The 22,285-nt window shown below is 39.8% G+C and overlaps 1 protein-coding gene across 3 annotated transcripts in view; it reads right to left on the reverse strand.

Annotated features, from left to right (window-relative positions):
- Positions 1–205: 205 nt before the first annotated feature.
- The window catches only part of LOC148891230 (glypican-5-like), a 96,872-nt gene continuing 74,792 nt past the window's right edge, over positions 206–22,285 (reverse strand). For all 3 annotated transcript variants that reach the window (XM_089008573.1, XM_089008571.1, XM_089008572.1), the window contains 2 exons: positions 21,539–21,677; positions 206–4,352 (listed from right to left, as the gene is read on the reverse strand). In XM_089008573.1, coding sequence (XP_088864699.1) covers positions 4,180–4,352; positions 21,539–21,677 — 312 coding nt within the window. In that variant the 3' untranslated portion in view covers positions 206–4,179. The remainder of the gene's footprint in view (positions 4,353–21,538; positions 21,678–22,285) is intronic.

Raw genomic sequence — 22,285 nt, forward strand, 5'->3', positions numbered from 1 at the left:
AACCGATCCGGTGACTGTAAGGTGACCTTGAGAGTTTTGAAAGGCGCTTACAAATTAAATGTATTATTATTATTTTAAATCCAACCCAATCGAGTCCGATTCAAAGTGGTGCCTGGTACTAGCATAGCATCCCTTTGCTGAAGCACAGGATTTTGTCGAGTTGGCTCATCAAATAAATTAGCAGTAAAAAATAAGAAGACTCAAAGCAATTAAATATGTACATTTATCCACATGCGACAATATATGGTGGAGGGTGATCTGCGGGAGACGAGGAAACAATTAAATACGGGTGAATCGGACAGGATTTGACACATTTTTGACTAGCAAATGGCCACAAAGCTCTTACGTGTCAAGTGTCATTGACTCCATCTTACAAAATGTATTTGCATAGACATAAAATGAAAGACATTCTCTCCATTTTTCCCCTCTATCATAGAGAGTGGAATCACAGAGCAGCAAAAAAAGCCGAAATGTCAGCTCCGGCTTTAATGACGGTATTAGCGTCGATATTGACATCACACGTGCTTCACTTTCCGAACAACAGCGGCGGCAACATCTGCACAAGAATGCAAGCAAGATAGGAGGCATTGTAAAAAAAAAAGGAGAGCAGCTTGCTTGTTCGATCTCTTCTGCGCAGAGACAAATACGGATTTGACTTGTAATCTATTGGATTTGTGAGGAACGTTCGGTATTAGGATGGGCGGGAGGGGGGGCATTGCTGTTATCAGGAAAGAAAAACATTTCTGGCATTAGAACGAGACACACAATGAAGTCATTAAGAAAGGGCCAGTACAACGTCTGACACCATGCTGAATCCGGGAATAGACGAAGCAAACATTTAACTCATTCACTGCCATTGCCGAATTTATTCGGGAATTGAAAATATGACATAGAGCGCCATTTGTTCGGGTTTTAGTTCTTCTTGCGAGGGTGCTGATAAAACACTGCTCAGACCTCTGGCAATGTTTGTTTTCCCTTCCAAGAGGGGGCAGCATTTGCCTTTTATGTTATTCCCTGGTGTTTTCTACTATCATTGTGACTGCTTTATTTTCTGTGTATGATAATAATAATAATAATAATAATAATAATAATAATAATAATAATACAGTAAAGTCTCGTTATATCGATATTGGATATATCGATAGTCCCGGTTATGTCGATACTATTTCTATGCACGCACGGAGAAAATTACATGCAAACAGGGTCGGATATATCGATAGTCCCGGTTATATCGATATTTTTTCGGACTCCCTTGAATATCGATATAACGAGACTTTACTGTAATAATAATAATAATAATAATACATTTCATCTATAAGCGCCTTTCAAAACTAAGTTTTTATGTGGGTGAGAAGCGGCAGCCACACGCGCCAGCGTTCACTGAACCTGGAAGTACCCGGTACCTCAAATAGATAGACAGCTAGCTAGCTACTAGACAGCTAATATTAAAAAAACTAATAATACATTTCATTTTGTGTCAATTGTGATGCCCACCGAACGAACTCAAATAGATAGAAAGCTAGCTAACTAGCTAGCTCATAGATAGCCACTAAACAGCCAGTGTTCACTGAACCTGGAAGTACCCGGTACCTCAAATGGATAGAAAGCTAGCTAGCTATCTACTAGATAACTAATATAAAAAAATAATAATACATTTCATTTTGTGTCAATTGTGATTCCCACCGAACTCAAATAGATAGAAAGCTAGCTAACTAGCTAGCTAATAGATAGCCAATAGATAGACAGCTAGCTATATAACTAATAGTTAGCTCGATAGATAGCCAGCTAAGATAAATAGCCTGCGAGCTAGATAGCCAGCTAGATAGATAGACGAAACACATTTAAAGGGATTAAAAGAAAATAAAAACAAACCACACTAAATCAAACGTGAAATTCCATGATACTCCTAACCAAAATTTTATATTTTTGGATGTAAACCACAATAACAGTCATTATTCTTGACTACATATATGAAAACTAGTTATTCATTAATTTGTTGTGCGCTCTATATGTAATATGTGGAGGGGATTAAACTTTCTAACGTCTTCCCCAAATTCATAATGGCCCTTGAGAGGAAACCATAACTACAATGTGGCCCGCGGCACAAACATGACCTTGACTAATGTTTCTGATATTGAATTCTATGTTTATGGAGTCCTAAAAGTCAATATTTTGTGGGTCCTGGAATTTCAGTGAAAATGACAAAAACCCTGGCACTGGAGTGGACGCATTTTTACACAGTGTCTGGCAGTGAATGAGTTAAAAAGGTATCAGAACATTTTTGGGGTGAAAGTGCACTGCATGGTTCATAACGATTCAATGTTTTTTTTTTTTTTTTCTTTCTAACTTTTTCTCAATAATGTACGCGCATGCCTGGGCAACAACAATGTCTGACTTTTTGTTCCTTGGACATCTAGCGTTCTGGAACTCATGAAATAGTGAAAAGCAACATTGGTGTATCCCGGCCGCATTGGTGATTCGATGACCGTCGGGAAATAAGGGCACGAAAAATGGGAAAAAAATATTTTGGACACGATCCTGCTCATCGTAACAATTTGAACAACATGCGTTTCCATAAGCCAACACACCACAGAAGATGCACGCTAAACAATCATCAAATCAAAGGCCACACCGGCTTGCTTTGCACCTTTTTTTTTTAAACACTGCTTTCTGTTTTTTGCATAGAAATCACAGATGAGCGCAATCCTTTTAAACAGCTCATAAAGCTCCATTAGCCACAAAGAGCTTGAACGCTGAATCCGAGTATTATATTCTGTCAGATCATTCCACCGCCAAAAACGGACTTACTATAAACACAAAGTTGCATGTGCGCGAGGGCGCTCACCTGCGCACAAGTTCACATTCTAATCCGAGCCAAGATACACAATCGTTAAAGGACAACCGACGCCCCCCGGACAAGTTGTGTCCATACTTTGTAAAATCACTTCAAATGACTTCTACTGAGCGTATCTTACAAAGATTCCACCTCATATAGCTCTATTTTACGTTTTAAGACTCATGCTGAATATTTAGGAAGTCTTGTTTTCGATTTGATGACGATGCCTGACGTGACGTCACGTCTGGAACGCCCCTGACTGAGAAAGCGACACGCAATGCATTTTGGGTACTTTGTTTGGTCTGAAAACATCGTGTTGACCCGTGTTGATGGCGAAATTAGAAAACATTAACGCAATGGTGAATCGTTGTGTTGTACCAAGACTACTATTTGATACTAGTTGACACAAATTCCCAGCACACAAATCAGCCCATTTGCAACGGAGCTTGGGCGCCATCTTGTGCATTTTGTGGGCGCGACACTAGAGTCCAGATGCCTCAAAATGAGACGGAAGGACTTCTTTAATCGATTGCAAACATTTATGCTTTCCTCCTCAGAACTATTTGAATCATAGTGATGACAACTGAAGCCACTGTTTTCAGTCTAGAGCAAGGCAAGACCTTTTGGTGTCATGTCACCTACAAGGGGGTGGGACCTTCTGAAACTCGGCATCTCCGAGGTCATTTTGAAGTAGTTTTTGGACACTTTGACTCATTTTAATTGTTTTTTTTTACATTTGACTAAAATATCAGCCTGCGTGTTTTGGGTATTTTAGATGCTATGAAACATTTTTTCTGATGTCAGTTAGGAAACAAAAAAATGGTGTCGGTTGTCCTCCAAAGGAGATCAAATCCATCGTTCCTCGTCGGATGCCTGGAACTGATTTCTCAATCTAGCATGCATTCCGTCACCCTCAAACAGGAAATATGTTTTCAAATGAATTCTCCTTGCAAGAAGATGATGCAGTGGTTTGCGATGGCAAAATGAAAGGTGGACAAAAAAAAAGAAAAAAAGTGAATGCAAATTGGCAAAAGTGTAAGCATCTGGATACAGTCCTCACAAAAATTCCAAAGGATGCGTCTTTAAGAGCGAACGGAAGCGAGTCTCGGCCATTTCAGAGACGGCAAAGCCCAGAGAGGAAGCAGCGGGGGGGATTTTGTGTGTTTACGCGAATCGCTTTTAGCAAACACACACGGCGGAGTTCATCAACAAGACGATCTCGCTGAGTTGAATGGTCGCCTGGAGGTTGTCGTCTTTTCCACTTCCGTCATCCAACAAGATGAAAAGTGATGTGTGTGTTGAATGTTAAAGTCAGTTTTTATTTTTTTATTTTTTTGTCGGTATTAGAATAAAGTCCACTGTGAGCAAAGTGCAGCGAGGAGCAGTGCGAGGCTGCAAGGTCCTGGCCAGCTGTTCGATGGGGAACCACCTATGACTCGCACTGACGGGGGCTTGGCTGGATTCAGTTTTGGAATAATCACTTCGGATCCAACTTCACTGGAGCTCTTTGTGTGTACTGTCGGTAGAAAAAGTGAGGGAAAAAGAAATAGATGATTATTCATTTGGAATGATTTAGATGAGGAATGGGGAAAGTACCAATATCAGTTTTATCAGGTTTCAAAATGCCAAAGAGGCTACCAATATCAAAGATAATCAAACACAATCAAACACAAAGTACAGTAAAGTCTCGTTATATCGATATTCTCGGGAGTCGGAAAAAATATTGATATAACCGGACTATCGATATATCCGATCCAGCGGCATGTAAATTTTCTCCTTGCGTTCATAGAAATTGTATCGCAATAAGCAGTACTATCGATATAACAAGACTTTACTGTATGTCCTACTCGGCAGTTGATGGTGCTATGACGACAGTCTGAGACATTGGTGAATTATGATCTAAATCAAGTCATTTTTTGTGCAGACCTGAGGCGTCGGGAAGGTGTGTAGGGGTGGATGAGCTCGGAGATGAGGCTTAGCAAATTAGAAAGTAGAAAATTATGTTTTATGGGGACCTGGGATCGGATTCTTCTCATTTTAATGGTTTCCTATGGGAAATTATTTTTTGGGATACACACTTTTTGCCTGACACACTGTCTGGGAACCAATTAAGTTCGTAAGCCAAGCTATTGCTGTACTAAGATCTGAAAAATAGCTCTAAAATGTATCGCGATCTAGTAAAGGGATGCCAGAGTAGGAGTGATATGCTCCCTCTTACGAGCATCAGTCAATAGGCGAGCAGCAGCATTTTGAACCAACTGGAGACGCTTCATGGAGGATTGGCTGACTCCAAAGTAAAGCACATTACAGTAATCGAGCCGAGGTGTGACAAAGGCAAGAATTACTGCTTCAAGGTGGTCACGGGAAAGGAGAGGTTTTATTTTCGCCAGCTGCCTAACATGGAAGAAGCTGGATTTAAGAACACCAATTTGTCGGCCATGTTTAAAATCACGGTCCAGTTTAGGACCCGAGTTTGACACTGTTGACTTCAGATAAGAAACTAGTGACAACAGTGTCACTTCTGTCCTCTTTTCATTGAAGTTCAATTCAAGTTTTGAAGCCATTAGAATGTTTGATCCCCTACACATATTACATATAGAATGCACAACAAATGAATGTACAACCAGTTTTGAAATTTGAAGTAAAAAATACTGACTGTTATTGTGTAAGAATTTGACATTTTGGTTGGGACTTTAGCAAGCATCGTGGAATTTCACAAGTTTTATTTGCCTTCGCAGGACGAATAGAATCATGTGGCGGGCCAGATTTGGCCACCGGGTCTTAACTTTGACACCTGTTATCTAAATCATGTTAAATGAAATTTTATATATCAAAAATACAAAGTCCGAAAAGGGTGAATAGCATGTTTTTCTTCCAGTTCTAAGGTTCTAGTATGGAATGGTTGTCTGTTGAAAAGATACGATTGACTGGTTCGTTGACGCATTTTGTGTTAGCATTAAGCTAACGGATTGAAAAGTTGGGTGGTTGTTTCAAATCCTTTGTTTCATTTTCTAATTTTACGGTAAACTATGTCACGCTAATTTATGAGGCATCAAAGGTCGTTATTAGGATCAATGTCGGAGTATATATATATCGTTCTTCTCTGCCAAAATTCACCAATCATACCTTCACAGATCTTGCTTTCAGGCGCTAAAAACAGGAACAGCCTTCCCCCAAAAGGTGTTTCCTGACATCAGCAGCATAGAGTTGAGCTAAGTTCACCAATCCAAATAAAGACTCAACTCCTGACTGATCAATTGCTTGACTTGCAGGTTGTCCCGGTCAATAGCAAAAAACACAGATTCATCACCAACGCCAAACAAGGCTGAGCAAACATTGCATAATCCTTTGAAAGGGGAGGAACGCATAACAAGGAGTGGCGATCCCCAAAGGATTTGGGAGGAAAAACAAGCAGAGAACAGATAAATGATTGCAATGCTTTGTGTCGGGCTTGGGGAGGGTTTGAGGGTCAACAACTGTTTTAAAAGAGTCTAATCTGCCACTGTTGGGAAAATGAGGTCAAGTATTTCATCTGATCCCACTCAAAGCGAATGAGTCACCTCTTACAAGATGGACGCCGTGGTGAAGTCAATTGACTGCGACCTTCCAAGAGCGCGGTTGTGACGTTTTGAAATCCCACCTTGCCAAATGTTATGACTTGATGCTGAGACTACCATGAAGCAACAAATGTCAAGTTGGATATCACACCAAATGTGATTTCGTTTCGCTCCTCATCCGAAGAGTTTCGTCAGTGAACTAAAGTGTTGCTGGTGTGGATTGAGACGTCCGACACCTTCAAAGAAGTGCAGATGACAGCTGAAGAAACCTTTTCCTCAACGAATTCCTTCACCTAAGTGGCTATTAGCTATTTAACTTTTAGCTAGCTACATAGCTAGCTTTCCTTCTATGTGAATTGTGTTCTATGTGAGTTTTGAAAGGCGCTTAGAAATAAGATGCATTTTCTTTATGATTAGTGGTGTTTATGTATTTATTTATTTTTAATCCCAAATGTATATTTAAGGAAAAGAAGAAGCTATCTAGCTGGCTGGATAGCGGATGGCTAGCTAACTAGCAGGCGAATAGCTAGCTTGCTAGCTATTCTCTATCTATTAGCTAGCTATGGTCTAGCTGGCTGGTTATTATAATAATAATAAGGTTCATTTCTAAGCGCCTTTCAAAACTCTCAAGGTCACTTTACAGTCACAGGATCGTTTTTTTCTGCGGTTGAGAAGCGGCAGCCACATGCGCCAGCGTTCACTCAACCCGCAAGTAACTCAAATAGATAGAAAGCTAGCCAGCTAGTAAACAGATAGCAAATAGATAGCCGTATAGCTAATAAACAGCCAGCTACATAGCTAGCTAGCCAGCCAGATAGCTAATAATTTCATTTCTAAGCGCCTTTCAAAACTGTCAAGGTAGCAAATGGATAGCAAATAGATAGCCAGCTAGGTAGCTAGCTAATAGATAGCAAAATTATTGCCAGCTAGGTAGTTAGCTAATAAATAGAAAATGGATAGCAAATATCTGTTCGAGTTACTTCCGGGTTGAGTGAACGCTGGCGCATGTGGCATCCGCTGCTCACCCACAGCAAAACTTATTCTGTGACTGTAAAGTGTCCTTGAGAGTTTTGAAAGGCACTGATAAATGAAATGTATTATTATAAATGTAGATTTTGTTTTTCTTTACCCCACTCCAATATTGTCTCCACACTTCTGCTGTGCATGTACGCTAAGGGCTCGCCCATCTCTAAAGAGAAAGAGGGAATTGTTTCCATTTTACGATTTATTTATTTTTCTACAGGTTGACAATAGACAAAAGGCACCGTTCATCCCAAATCTGATTGCGCTCATTGTTCTCTGCGAAACGGGGCTGCATCTCATCAAGATTGAGAAGAATGGAGTTGAAATATGCAAAAAACAAAGACAAATGCTAAATCACCGCATGTTAACCAGCTGGCTAATTACGGGGACAATTTGTGCCAGATCGAGCAATTACCTCACAGACAATATAATCCTGCCAGCGAGTTAAAGTGTTCAATTTCCTTGTCGCGGGCAAAGCTTTGTCAACCACAACTTGAACTTCAATTGGAAGCATTCAAATTCAGTGATGAGGAGGTGAGCCAATGCTAACGGAATTTTCCCAGACCAAATCCCGTTCACAGCTGTTCAAACTACGAAATGTGCAAATAAGGCCTTTGATGACATTTGCATCAGGTGAGAGTTCACACAGTCGAAATCCAGCGCCCCCATTTCCTCTTTACACCCAGTTCGACACAGCGGCGGTCTGTGGATTTCATCGCTAGGCCTTCAGTAGTGCTAGGTCGGAATCAAGCAAGACTGAAAAACGTGTGGTGTGATTTACTACAAGTCCACTAGAGGCTACCATTAGCCAGGGAATAACTGACCGACCTTTCTTAATGATGTCTATTTTTTCTTGAAAAATCCATCTTGAAAATGGTATTAACGGTAAATCAGCAACCAAATCCATTTCTTCTCCTCCTTCAGCGATTGTGGGTTGACAAAACTGCTATGAAATAAACACAATATATTTGCTTGTGCAACTCATGACTGACACAGTGTGCTAGCTCTGGCCAGTATGCTCTTGTCACTAGTGCCTTGTGATCAGCGCACTTTTCGCAAATTATGATTGGCTAGTGACGAGCAAATTATAGTTTGTGAAAACTCTGACTTTGACCAGCGCCTTCAAGAAGGCATTGGAAACCCTTTTGGGCTGCCAACCCCAAATCCGATTTGTTAAATCAACATTTTCATTGAAATTGATTTTTTTATGCTCCAGGGCCTGCAGAACTGATTGTGAAGGCGTCCAGGTAACGTTTTGACCCTGGTAACAAATGATGTCTAAAATATGATTGGTTAAATGCTTGAATATAAAAATACACGTCTGGAAGGAGCGTAACAGGGGGGAAAGTAATGAAAGCCAGATGAAAGACATTTTAGAATCATGGGCAAAATATAATTCCTCGGAATTCAACAGTAAATAGTTTCAGATTTTTGAAGTATTGCGCAAAAGCAGACCATTTTCAAAGTAAGGCAATTGAAAATATTTGGCTTTACTTTGGAGAATGTTTTCTGACCAACAAAAAAATTCATTACTGGCTGTAAACGATCTAGCTGGCTAGCTGTTGGCTATCTGATATCTATTAACAATTTATTTGACACATTTTAGCTAGCTAGCTAGCTAGCTACTAGCTTTCTAGCTAACTGGCTGTAAACTGTCTAGCTGGCTATCTATGAACTATTTATTTGCTATTCATTAGCTAGCTAGCTAGCTTTCCATCTATTTGAGTTACTTCAGGGTTGAGAAAAACTTATCCTGTGACTGCGAAGTGACCTTGAGAGTTTTGAAAGGCGCTTCGAAATCAAATGGATTATTATTATTATTATTATTAATTTTTTTAGCAATGTGTCCTGTTTTTTTACAAGAAGAAATGACAGTAAAACATGTATGCATCTGCAGATGGAAGGGCTCTCTTTTTTTCAGCGTCTTTATTTGCCATTGGTCAAAAAGCAACAACAGCTGCTTGGACCATGGCCGGTCAAAGCACCGGGGATGAGCTGTACCTCGGCTTGAACCAAAAGAGGAAGTATGGAAAGGGGAAGAAAAAAGGAGCATGACCAGAGGGGTTGAAAGGTGAGTGGGATAGACAACACAAAAATTTATCCCAAAGAATTCCACGTGGGAGGGGCTTGGGAATAATCGTGTGTTAACCCAAAGAGACACCACATTTTTTTTTCTGTGCTCCACCTTTTGGGGGGGGTTTGATCTATCTATTACTGAGGCATTATTTTATGATGGTATGAACGGGTTTGCTCCTAATATCTGTGTGAGTTTGTCTTGAAGGACAACCGACGCCCCCGGATAAGTTGTGTCCATAATTTGTCAAATCACTTCAAATGACTTCTACTGGGCATATTTTACAGAGATTCCACCGCATATAGTCATATTTTACGTTTTAAGACTCGCGCTGAATAAGTCTTGTTTTCGAGTTGATGACACGATGCCTGACGTGACGTCACTGAAGGAACACCCCTGACCGAGAAAGCGACACACGATGCATTTTGGGTACTTTGTTTGGTCTGAAAACTTGTTGATCCGTGTTGATGGCGAAATTAGGAGGAAAACACATAAATAACGCGATGGTGAATCGTGTGTTGCACCAAGACTACTATTTGATACTAGTTGACACAAATCAGCCAATTTCCAACAGAGCTTGGGAGCCATCTTGTGCATTTTCTGCGACGCTACATTGGAGTCCTGAAGACTCGAATTGATACGAGAGGACTTCTTTAATCGATTGCAAACATTTATGCTTTCCTCTTCAGAACTATTTGAATCATATTCAGAACTGGATGAGTAACAAGAAACAAGAAAGCAAATAGATACTCCGAATCTGAAGCCATTGTTTTGATTCTAGAGCAAGGCAAGACGATCTGGCGTGACGTCACGAACAAGGGGGCGGGACCTTCTGAAACTCAGCATCTCTAAGGTCATTTTGAAGTAGTTTTGGGACACTTTAACTCATTTTTATTGGTGTTTTGCATTTGACTGAAAATATCAGCCTGCATGTATTGGGTAATTTAGATGCTATAAAACCTTTTTCTGATGTCAGTTAGGAAACAAAAAATTGTGTCGGTTGTCCTTTAAGACTAAGGTTGAACGAAAGCTAAGGAATGTCACAACCACTCCACAGCTTAGCAAAGCTCAAAAAGTGAACACTCGCAGGCATTGGAACACAAATAGCAGCTTGGGTAAAGGTATTTCTTTTGTGTGCATCGCTGATTCAACAAGTGCTTCTAGACTTGTTTGTCTTGTACTTTTCGGTTCCAACTCGAACTGTATTTTTAAGAGTCCAGGACTCCCCTAAAGGCCAATGCGAGACATTTGGTTGGCAGACTGATACTTTCTTTTTCTTGGAAGATTCATTCCAAAACTTAACAGCATCGTTTCAGATCCATCCTCTCAAGCAACAAGTCAATTTCTGGAGATTTGAGCCAAAGTATTTTCTAGAAGTCCGTGAAACTTGCACACAATGGGGTCAAAGGGGTCATTCATTCTGAAATGCCGTTTTACAAGGTGACACGTTTGACTCACCCATTAATGGATTTTTTGGTGTGACAGGTTCTATCAGCTCCAGACCTCCGTCAATGAAGACAACAAAGATGGAGGTTTGATCAAGATCACATTATGGGAATGCGATGGATGACAATAACTTTGCGCTTCCTCCCTCGTACTCCACACATTCCTCTCTCTCAGATAACCTCCCCCCCCCCCCCCCCCCTTACTGACCTTGACGGTCTTCCCCCTCCAATGAATTTGATGGGAAACGGATGCAAAGGAGTTTGCGCTTCTTGGTCTTCAGCAAGGCCACCTACATAATTATATATTTTTTTTATTCCAATGAACAACCTTTGACGCGGTGTGGCGGCTTCATGAAATTGAGCAAGAACGAGAGGCATGTATGGATGTATGGATATAATTCCTTGCCCCAAATTGAATGGATAGAAAAACGCAAGTACTTTTAACCGAAAAATGAATGAATATCAATTAAAGGGTACTTTGCGTGCCTCCCAAAAAAAGTATGTAGCAGACTTATTTCTATTCTTTGGACTTTATAAGGCAGTGTATCCTATATTTGAAAACAGATTTTTTTAAAAAAAATAATAATAATAATAATAATAATAGTCACAGGAAAATTTTCGCAGTGGGTGAGCAGCGGCAGCAACACGCGCCAGAGTTCACTCAATCTGGACGTACCTCAAATAGCTATAAAGCTAGCCAGCTAGCTACTGGATAGCTAATATTAAAAATAATAATACATTTCATTTTGTGTCAATTGTGATGCCCGCTGAACTTCAATAGATAGAAATCTAGCTAACTAGCTAGCTAATAGATAGCTAATAGTAAAAATAATAACGGTATGTTTCATTTTGTGTCAATTGTGACGCCGACCTAACTCAGATAGAAAGCTAGATAGCTAGTTAATAGATAGCTAATATTAAAAATATTAATAATACATTTCATTTTGTGTCAATTGTGATTCCCACCGAACTTCAATAGATAGAAATCTAGCTAACTAGCTAGCTAATACATAGCTAATAGTAAAAATAATAACGGTATGTTTCATTTTGTGTCAATTGTGACGCCGACCTAACTCAGATAGAAAGCTAGATAGCTAGTTAATAGATAGCTAATATTAAAAATATTAATAATACATTTCATTTTGTGTCAATTGTGATGCCCACCGAACTTCAATAGATAGAAATCTAGCTAACTAGCTAGCTAATACATAGCTAATAGTAAAAATAATAACGGTATGTTTCATTTTGTGTCAATTGTGACGCCGACCTAACTCAGATAGAAAGCTAGATAGCTAGTTAATAGATAGCTAATATTAAAAATATTAATAATACATTTCATTTTGTGTCAATTGTGATGCCCACCGAACTTCAATAGATAGAAATCTAGCTAACTAGCTAGCTAATACATAGCTAATAGTAAAAATAATAACGGTATGTTTCATTTTGTGTCAATTGTGACGCCGACCTAACTCAGATAGAAAGCTAGATAGCTAGTTAATAGATAGCTAATATTAAAAATATTAATAATACATTTCATTTTGTGTCAATTGTGATGCCCACCTAACTCAAATACATAGAAAGCAAGCTAGTAGCTAGCTATCTAGCCATCTTATTGCATGTTAACATACTTCTTTAGGCCTATTATTGAAAGTTCCTTATACTACAAAGCACCTTATAGTGCGAAAAATACAATACTTTTCCAAGGGTGGGTACGTTTGTCTATCTACTAATATACAATGATGACACAAAGCAACTAAAATTACAGGATAGACAAACAAAGAATGTTTTAGACAACAAAGAATGTTTGTCTATCCTTCATCTATGTGCTCATTTTCCAGGTGGTGCCGTATCCAATTTTAACTAATTCTGTTTTATACTAAAAGAAAGAACCAAATATAATTGTCCACTTAAATAAAGTATTTTAATCTCTTGGGATGTTCTATCTGGTCTGCCGGTGGGCCCCTCAAAGAGTAAAAGGGCAGAAAGGGGCCACCGAAGTGGCACGCATCCAAACCAGCAACTTACCTAGCAACTGGCATTGCTGCACAACAACTCCAGAGCAGCGCTCTCATTGTGACGGAATCTGCTCAGTGCCATACCGGACCGTTGGGACACTTTGGCAGGATTTAAGATTCACTCCCTTATGCAAACACAGTAACACATGCAGAAACAAATAGCAAAAGAGGCCTCCCTGGCTCAGAAGACACACTGAGTTCCACAAAGTCAATATAGCGGATTCTTCAAATGGATATCTGCCAAATATTTTGAAGTCACAGAAATGGTCTCGGAACAACCCATTTAGATTGCTCTCCTCCAAACTCTTTCAGGGAAAGTGCATCGCATTCCCCTCCAGACCGCCAATTTCATTGATATGACAAGCGTACACACCTCCCAAAACAGCTCAGATTCATACGCTCAAGTGCTTCGGAGGATGCTAGTTTGTCCTTTTCAGAGAGACGTGCGTGAAGGATACAGCTATAAACTCGCCCTACTTTAGCGCATCTCGATGGCCCATTAGGGTGCCGCCTATTCAGTACTTGGGCGGACGAGCTGGCACTGAGGTGAGAAGGTTGCAAATGGTGCGTAGTTCCCGTGTGACAAGCCTCCAGTGAATTCAGCTGATTTAAGTTATTTCACTTTTGATCTTCAAAGTTTCCAAATCACGAGGGTTGGAGAGTCGGGGGGGGGGGGTTTAAAGTTGTGCTGTGATGTTATAAATCTTTGATTTTTGAGGCTGTGAGTCGGAGACTTTGATGTCATCTCTTGCATAACTGACTTGCGTTTTCAAATTTGAGCAAATCTCAAAGCAAGCTTCCCATTCGATAGGTGACGATGATGAGCCATAGATATAGGTTAATTAACAGAGGTTAATTTCAATAAATTTCAGCGAGCTATTCTATGTTTCACAGTTTCATTTTTATTATCTATCATAAAGGACAACCGACAACATTTTTGTTCTTCCTAACTGACATTAGAAAAACGTATTATAGCATCTAAAATACCCAAAACACGCAGGCTGATATTTTTAGTCAAATGAAAAACACCAATAAAAATGAGTTAAAGTGTCCCAAAACTACTTCAAAATGACATCGGAGATGCAGAGTTTCAGAAGGTCCCGCCCCCTTGTTCGTGATGTCACGCCAGGACGTCTTGCCTTGCTCTAGAATCAAAACAATGGCTTCAGATTCGGAGAAGATGCTTTCTTGTTACTCATCCAGTTATGAATATGATTCAAATAGTTCTGAAGAGGAACGTATAAATGTTTGCAATCGATTCCGTGTCCTTCCGTGTCATTTTGAGGCGTCTGGACTCCAATGTAGTTCCCAGAAAATGCACAAGATGACACCCAAGCTTTGTTGGAAATGGGCTGATTCGTCTGCTGGGAATTTGTGTCATCTAGTATCAAATAGTAGTCTTGGTGCAACACACAACGATTTACCATTGCATTATTTGTGTTTTCCTTCTAATTTCGTCATCAACACGGATCAACACGATGTTTTCAGACAAAACAAAGTACCCAAAATGCATCGTGTGTAGTTTAAAGGCTTAGAAAATTAGAAAGTAGAAAATCATGTTTTATGGGGACCTGGGAACGTATTATTTTCATTTTAATGGTTTCCGATGGGAAATTAATTCTCGGGATACACACTTTTCACCTTACACACTCTGTCTGGGAACCAATTAAGTTCATAAGCCAAGGTTCCACTGTACTTCTACATCAGGGCCATATTTTTATGACGGAGGCTGTGGGTCAGATGAAAATTGATCACAGACCGCATTTGGACCCCGGGCCGGACTTTGGATGTGGCCGCTATAGAGGAACACGGGACCGAATCCTTTGTCACAATCAGGGCTGCAATTCTACTACCTGCTGCAATACATTAATTCACTCACACTTTCTCACCGCCTAATCTTCATCTTCTCCCCCTGGCACCCATAATGCAACTAATGATCGCTCAATCATTCCAGTTGCTTTTCGAGTGTATCACCCGGCACTGCGTCCCTTTTTGTTCTCTGGAAAATACGCTTATTAACATGTATATGAGTGTCAAATGATTACTAAATGCAGGCCTAAAAAAACATACATGTTTAGCTCTCATTAGCATTATCTGACAAGGGGGCTTTAATGACCTTTCAATCATTTAACAAAGTGACTTATGTAGCATTACTTTAATGGAAACATATTAAAGTGACACGTCAATACACGTCAATACAGCAAGTCAATAATAACCTTGGCTCATTACTGCCAGGTTGCATTATGGGACCACCCATGCACCGCTAATGTAAAACTAATGCCAGCGTTCACTTAGACCAATTCAGAGTTACAAAGAAACAAGTTCGCTTGCTTATCTGGATGGAAGACAGTTCAACCTGAAGGGGAATTTCAAGAGTCCTACAGTGTTTCATTCTCACTCATCTTGTCTGTATTTGAGTCTAACAGGCTGAAACAAGGTTCAGATTCATCCCTGATTATCCATCCGCTGTGTTTTTCAATATCAATGGAATGTCAGCTTTTATTTGGTCAGTATTAGGTTACAATGGTAACAAAAGCTTTAATAGAGTTTGAGCTGCACAGAGCAAACTCAAATAGGGTCACTCTTACTTCAGCCTCCCTAGTCCGAAATCCCTGTTGGCAGAAAAAAACGGAATATGGGCATTAAAAACAGATCGCTAACAAAAGTCGGACTATCACTGAGTAGCTGCAGCTGGTGGAGGAAAATATTTCACAGTTAAGAAGTTTAGTTTATGCCTGACAAGTAGCAAAGTGGACTCGGGGTGTAACGTTCAGGGAGGTATGCAGACAATAAAATTCAAGTTCAATCCGCTAAAGTGACTCTGTGTTTATGAGCCTACAAAGCAACCGAACCATCTTCGAAATGTAATAGACTCCATGGAAACCTCCTCTTGTAATGCAATATTCTCGCGAAACGAGCACATTTGTCGGAGCGCTATTTCAGAGCGCAACCTTCCGAGCACCCCTTGTTACTACGTCATAAAATTCCAAGTAACCAATCCAAATCCCAACTCCTTAGTATCAATTTCACAAATGTATCAGGTAGTAACTCTTCACACTTCCTCCAGTTTATTACCAGTTGCCACTGAGGTTGTCGGTATGTCCAGACCCGAGTCCCTAAGGAGTGCTGCGGGGGCTCAATCATAAAGGCTTCACTGACACTGCTTAGAAAGGAAATGATGAGGCTGGCTAATGAGAACCATTATGCTTTGATGACTGTGCACCTAGGGAGCCCTTCCAGCAAAAAAAATCTTTTCTCTCTGCCATAAAACCACAGGGTAGAGTGTGCCAAGCCCTGACAAAAAAAGAACACTGAGAGGTAAGATGGAAGATGATATAAAAACAATGGAAGTGGCTATCTGGGCAAAAAAAAAAAAACGGGATGGAGTAACTACGATAATATAGAGTGGGGACTCCAAACACTCATTCATAAGACCAGAAGGTCTGACAGAATAGAGAGACTTGGACACAAGTCAGAGGCAAGTAAAGTAAATTGCACCACCCAAATCCACCTGCGGACCAGATCATTTCCCTTCCCGCGCAGAGCTGTTGTTTCTTCTTAAAGCTGCTTCTACCCGGGCGCAACAACTGTTCAGGCCCTTAAGCTCGACATGAAAGTCTCAAGGAAATGACAATCATCATGCTAATATCTATATCAGGATACATCCGATACATCTGCTGGCCAGCTGACAGCTAAGCGCACCATTCCAAAGAGTTTGGCTCAATCGGACCTGGAACAAGTAGATCGGGTCCCGCCCATGCTGAATATGCAAGAGCCAAATCCCAATGTCAAGCGTTGGAACTTTACAGTTATCGCTGCTTCAGCTTTGAAAGTTTTTGTTTTTTTAATCAAATGTGTACTTTATGATCACGAGCATTTCTTTGTGCAACTCCCAACTGTTTAGTTGGTCTCCCTTTGTGACTACTGTCAGTCACGTGATTTGCTGTGCCTTGCTAGACCCTCGTTTGTAACACTTCCCATTCAATCTTTACTGACATGTGTAAAAGATGCCAACGCTTTCGCCTCACAAGCTTTAGCCCAGCTGCACACAATGACAAAGAGGCTGTTTCCGTCACGATGTTTCCCCTTCCCAGCTAAGAATGTCCAAAGACTGAAAATGTCAGCGATGCCGTGACAGTCATAATGAGCTAACCAATTGGCAGATGATGTTTATCCGACAGTAAAATGTTCACTTCCTTTATTCGTTTATTTTGGCTTCATGTGGCTTTGACCCTTTTGCAGGTCGGTTTATCCGTGCGTTAATTGTACACAATCATTTTAGCAGTGACGTGCAATCAGTGGAGGCAGGTGAGGCAGTGCCTCACCTGTCATCATGGAAAGCTGTCATGGTAATATTAAATGAAAAAAATAAATTAAACAGTTAGATGTATTTAGTGATTTGTTCTTGTCCATTTAACTTCACCGTTTTAGGATTTTTTTTCAAATCGCTGAATTTTCACATTTACCGTTCAAATACTAAGTAGAGACGAGCGGTGACGTCATTGATGACGTCAGTGCCTCACCAGCCATGAACCTCACCGCACGTCAGTGCATTTTAGTGTCGCCTTATTTGGGCCTGTTTTGGGTCAATCTGAATGCTGGCAGGTACTCTGGAGGTTTTTTCACTTTCAAGGACAGTGGTTACTTCAGTGGACAGGTCATCATGTTATCAGGTCACTTGAAAGCCGCTAGCATCTAATCCAGTGGTTGTTAATCTTGTTCGAGGCACCAAACACCACCAGTTTCTAACTGCATACGAGACTGAAGGGTGGACCGAACCCCTAGAGACCAACTCACCGAACCCCTCGGGTTTGATCGAACCCAGTTTAACAACCATTGATCTAATATCTGCTGTTACATGAAAGTGGGGGCCCTGTGAGTCATTTCACAATGAATACAGGAATGAGCTCGAAGAAATAAATAGTTAAGGCGATCCTGTGTTGGAGCCTATCCCATAATATGACACTAAAATGACTGTGTCGCACATTGATATCGCAGTGCAGGGATATAGGGTTCGATTCCAGCTTCGACCTTCCTGTATAGAGTTGCCATGTTCCCCCAGTGCCTGCGTGGGTTTTCTCCGGGTACTCCAGTTACCTCCCACATTCCAAAAGCATCTATTTAAAAACCCTAACGTGTGCCTAGGTATTTAAGTGTGATCACAGATGGATGTTCGTCTCTCTGTGCCCTGCGATCGGCTGGCAACGGGTTCAGGGTGCCCCCCCAGTCACCCCAACCTCCCTACCCATTGCCCAAATACAGCTGGGATAGGGTCCAACGCACCACAACTCTTGTAAGGAAAAAGTGGATCGGAATATGGATGGATGAAATAAATAGTTGGATCTCTTGGGAAATAGAGAAGAAAAGACACCACAGGGAAGAACCGCAGAAGAGTTGGAAGGGTGAGGAAATCTGCGGTTGGCTTCAGAGCCACTGATTTATTCTCCTGGCTGTGGCCATGACAGCTCTTAATGTGCAGGCCTTGTTTCGTTGGCACATGAAGTACACTAACATGTCTCCAGGCAAGGGTAGCTCGTGAATCATGATTAAGCAGGCAAGGCGTCATGCATTGTGACTGTACATGCAAATTGGGGAAGCGAAAATAATTCATTTTCCCCATTTGGGGCTTTTTTTTTTTTGCATTCACAATATTTATTCAGAAGAGTCGGAATGCAAAGAGGCAAATGTTCATATTTCTGCATGGGTTCACCTTTTTGTTCTTGCACTTGTTTTGATTGCACTTAAACGAAAACTGTTTCAGGGTCTTACTGCACTTCAATAATTTATCTCAGCCTTCTGCTCAGCGTCATGCAAAAAAAAAATCCGTTTTTTTGTCTGAAATCGGCATGTTTATGATGAATAAAGTCATTGATGCATCAGTACAATGGTCATCTCATTTTTCATGAGCACTCATAAGCACACATATTCGGCACGGCAGCAAATCAGAAGCCTGTTTTGTGCAGCAAAACAGGGGATATTTACCATAAATTAAGCAAGGGAGCATTTGTGGTAGGTACTTCCTTAAGTAAAAAAATCCCCCATACTTCACATGTTTTTTTTTTTTTTTTTTTTTTTCAATTAGTCGTCTTATTGTGTGTTTCATGTTGGGAAAAATGAGGCAGGCAACTTTATGGCTGGGCAGGCAACTTTATGGCCTGGTGTCCACTAACTTTTTGTCATGAGTTTCAGACTCTGTCTGTGCTGTAATTAATTGGAATTGAAGTAGATACATTTTGTTTTACTGTAATATTAATGCTCTAATATAGATGCAATATTTGTCGTGAGGCAAAGTTAATAGCAATCTACAGGGGGCCCGGTTGCTGCAGTGACAACTGGAATGTTTTTTTTTTTTTTAAAACAACAACCTTGTTACAGATTCTTGTTTCATTGTTTGAGTCAATAGACACAAACACCATTAGCCCATGAAGAAAAACAGGCTACATGCCATTTAAGATCAAACATAACTGACTATTTGCACACAAAATGTCGCAAAAACAAATGCTTTATATGCAGGAAGTCCAACATGGTGAGATTCAATATTATCCGTCTCGCCAATGAGCCTTCCTGATTTTTTTTCACATCTAAGTGATAAAAGAGACAGCGGGTCTGCTCTCTGTAGATAAGTCATGTTCATTAGTTTGCTAATAAAGTCTCTCATGCCAGAACAATGGGTGGCCATGCCCCCTTTCAACACGGACTCTCGGAGTTTGTCTCGGCAAACAACTACATAGTAAAATGATTCTGCAATTTCTTAAAATAAAATCATTTGAGCGCAAACTCTTTGAGAAGTTGAACAAAAAGTCAAGTGTTAGATTAAAAAAATGAAGAAAGGAACATATGTCACTCTGCTTAATGGACAACCGACATCACTTTTTTGATTCCTAACTGACATCAGAAAACGGTTTATAGCATCTACAATACCCAAAACACACAGTATGACATTTTTAGTCAAATGCAAAACACCAATAAAAATGACTTAAAGTGTCGAAAAAGTACTTCAATTTGAAACCGGAAGTGGCCAGTTTCAGAAGGTCCCGCCCCCTTGATCGTGACGTCACGCCAATACATCTTGCCTTGCTCGAGAATCAAAACAATGGCTTCAGATTCGGAGAATATGCTTTCTTGTTACTCATCCAGTTATGAATATGATTCAAATAGTTCTGAAGAGGAAAGCATACATGTTTGCAATTGATTAACGAATTTATTCTGTGTCATTTTGAGGGGGGAAATGTAGCACTGAATGTGTCATCTGGGGGGGGGGGGGTGTAGCACCGAAAAGAGGCAGAAGAGGGCGACAAAGCTCCGTGGAAAGCTCAGTGGAAACGGGCTGATTAATTCCTCACAATTTTTGTCAGTGAATATCAAATAGATGCTTGGTGCCACACAATGATTCACCATTACGTTATTTATGTGTTTTCCTCCTAATTTCGCCATCAACAAGGATCAACACAAAGTTTTCAGACCAAACAAAGTATTGCAAAATGCATTGAAGTGATGCAAGGTATATCCTTTTTCGCCGAGGGGCGTTACTTCAGTGACGTAGGGTGAGGACTCGTCACCAACTCAAAAACAAGACTTCCGGAATATTCAGCACAAGTCTTAAAACATAAATAGCTATATGCGGTGGAATCATTTGAAGCCATTTTACAAATTATGGACACAAATTGTCCGGAGACATCGGTTGTCCTTTAATTGAATGCTTTGTAAAAAGAGTTGATTATGATCAACTCTTTTTCCGACAGACAATTTCAAAGTTGGTTCAAAATGACTTTTCAGGGGGAGTATAAGCAAGCCTTTATTCGAGTACAAAGCCATGAATCCTCAGAGGTCAGTAACATTTCTCAAATGTCCAATTTTGTTCGGCCTCACCTGTGTTTTGGTTGCTACTTACCATAGAAACTAAGGTGTTGTTTTTATCTCACACAGAGGCATGGATTGATTTTTCACTGATGTGAAGATACCGATGCTACGAAAGGCCAAAATGTTTTATCCACATGGCAACAAGGAGTGAGGGGAGGCGTGAGGGGGGTGCAAAAGGATTTGTTCAGGGCAATGTGGATATTGGCAGTGTAATGACTATTGATTCTTCAGAAGAACCAAATGTGTTAAATGAGATTTGGAATTCAAAGTGACTTATTTGGTGGATAAGTAAGAAAATTAACGATAATAATTGACCCGAATGAGTATTTTTATAATTCTCGTGACTTTTTGTGATGACTTTTCTGCAAATGCGATTCAAATTTTGAGTGACAGGTTCGCTGGTGCGTTTTTGCCTCTGTTGTTGGCATAACAGTTCAGATGAACGCTTCTTTTTCAGAGAAACTGTTTTGTGGATTAGCCTGTCATAGAAACGATGTCAAAGGCTACACAAGCCCGAACAACACCGCAATTTATTCCGTGTTTATTCAAAAGATATAACAGGTTTGCTTGTTGTGTCAAGTTCTGAAGACACTCCCGAGAGGCCCTTTTTTTGTGGCCCCGTGAGAGACGTCAGGGTGTGTTTTTTTTTGTTTTGTTTTTTTAAAGAGAGGTGAGATGTCGGTTCGAATACATACAAACGTGTAGGCTTAGTTATGAATGTTACTCACAGGTTGCATCTTGACCGTCTCCTGAGGCTTGACATCCGTCTTCGTCATCACAATCTGCCACGCTGCCCTCTGTCTCCCCGCTGCCCAGCTCCTCCCAGGCTTCCATCTGGCCCAGATTTGGAAATTTCTCCTGGGTCTCCTGAACAACAACAAAAACAATAAATGAACAAATGAATAAATGAATAAACGAATAAATAAATAAATCCATAAATGCATACTTGAATAAATAAATAAATACATACATACATACATACATACATACATACATACATACATGAATAAAATAATAAAAGAAAGAATGAATGAACACAATAATCAACAAATAAATAAATACATAAATAAATAGAATGAATAATGAATTAAATGAATAAATAAATACATAGATATACACATGAATGAATGAATGAATGAATGAATGAATGAATACATCAATGAATATATGAGAAATAAAGAAATAAATCAATACAAAAATAACGAAATAAATAGGTAAATAGATTGACAATAAATAGAAAAATAAAAAATAAATAAATAAATACAATAATAATAATAATAATAATAATAATAAATAAACATACAAATAAATGAATGAATGAATGAATATGTGAATAACTGAATGAATAAATAAATACATGAATACATGAACGAATGAATGAATGAAGAAAAATAAATAAATAAATAAATACATACATACATAAATAAATACATGAATACACAAATAAATGAATGAATAGACACATGAATAAATAA

This window comes from Hippocampus bargibanti, linkage group LG11, assembly GCF_051943395.1.
Source record: "Hippocampus bargibanti isolate YZ-2025 linkage group LG11, ASM5194339v1, whole genome shotgun sequence".
Taxonomy (NCBI): domain Eukaryota; kingdom Metazoa; phylum Chordata; class Actinopteri; order Syngnathiformes; family Syngnathidae; genus Hippocampus; species Hippocampus bargibanti.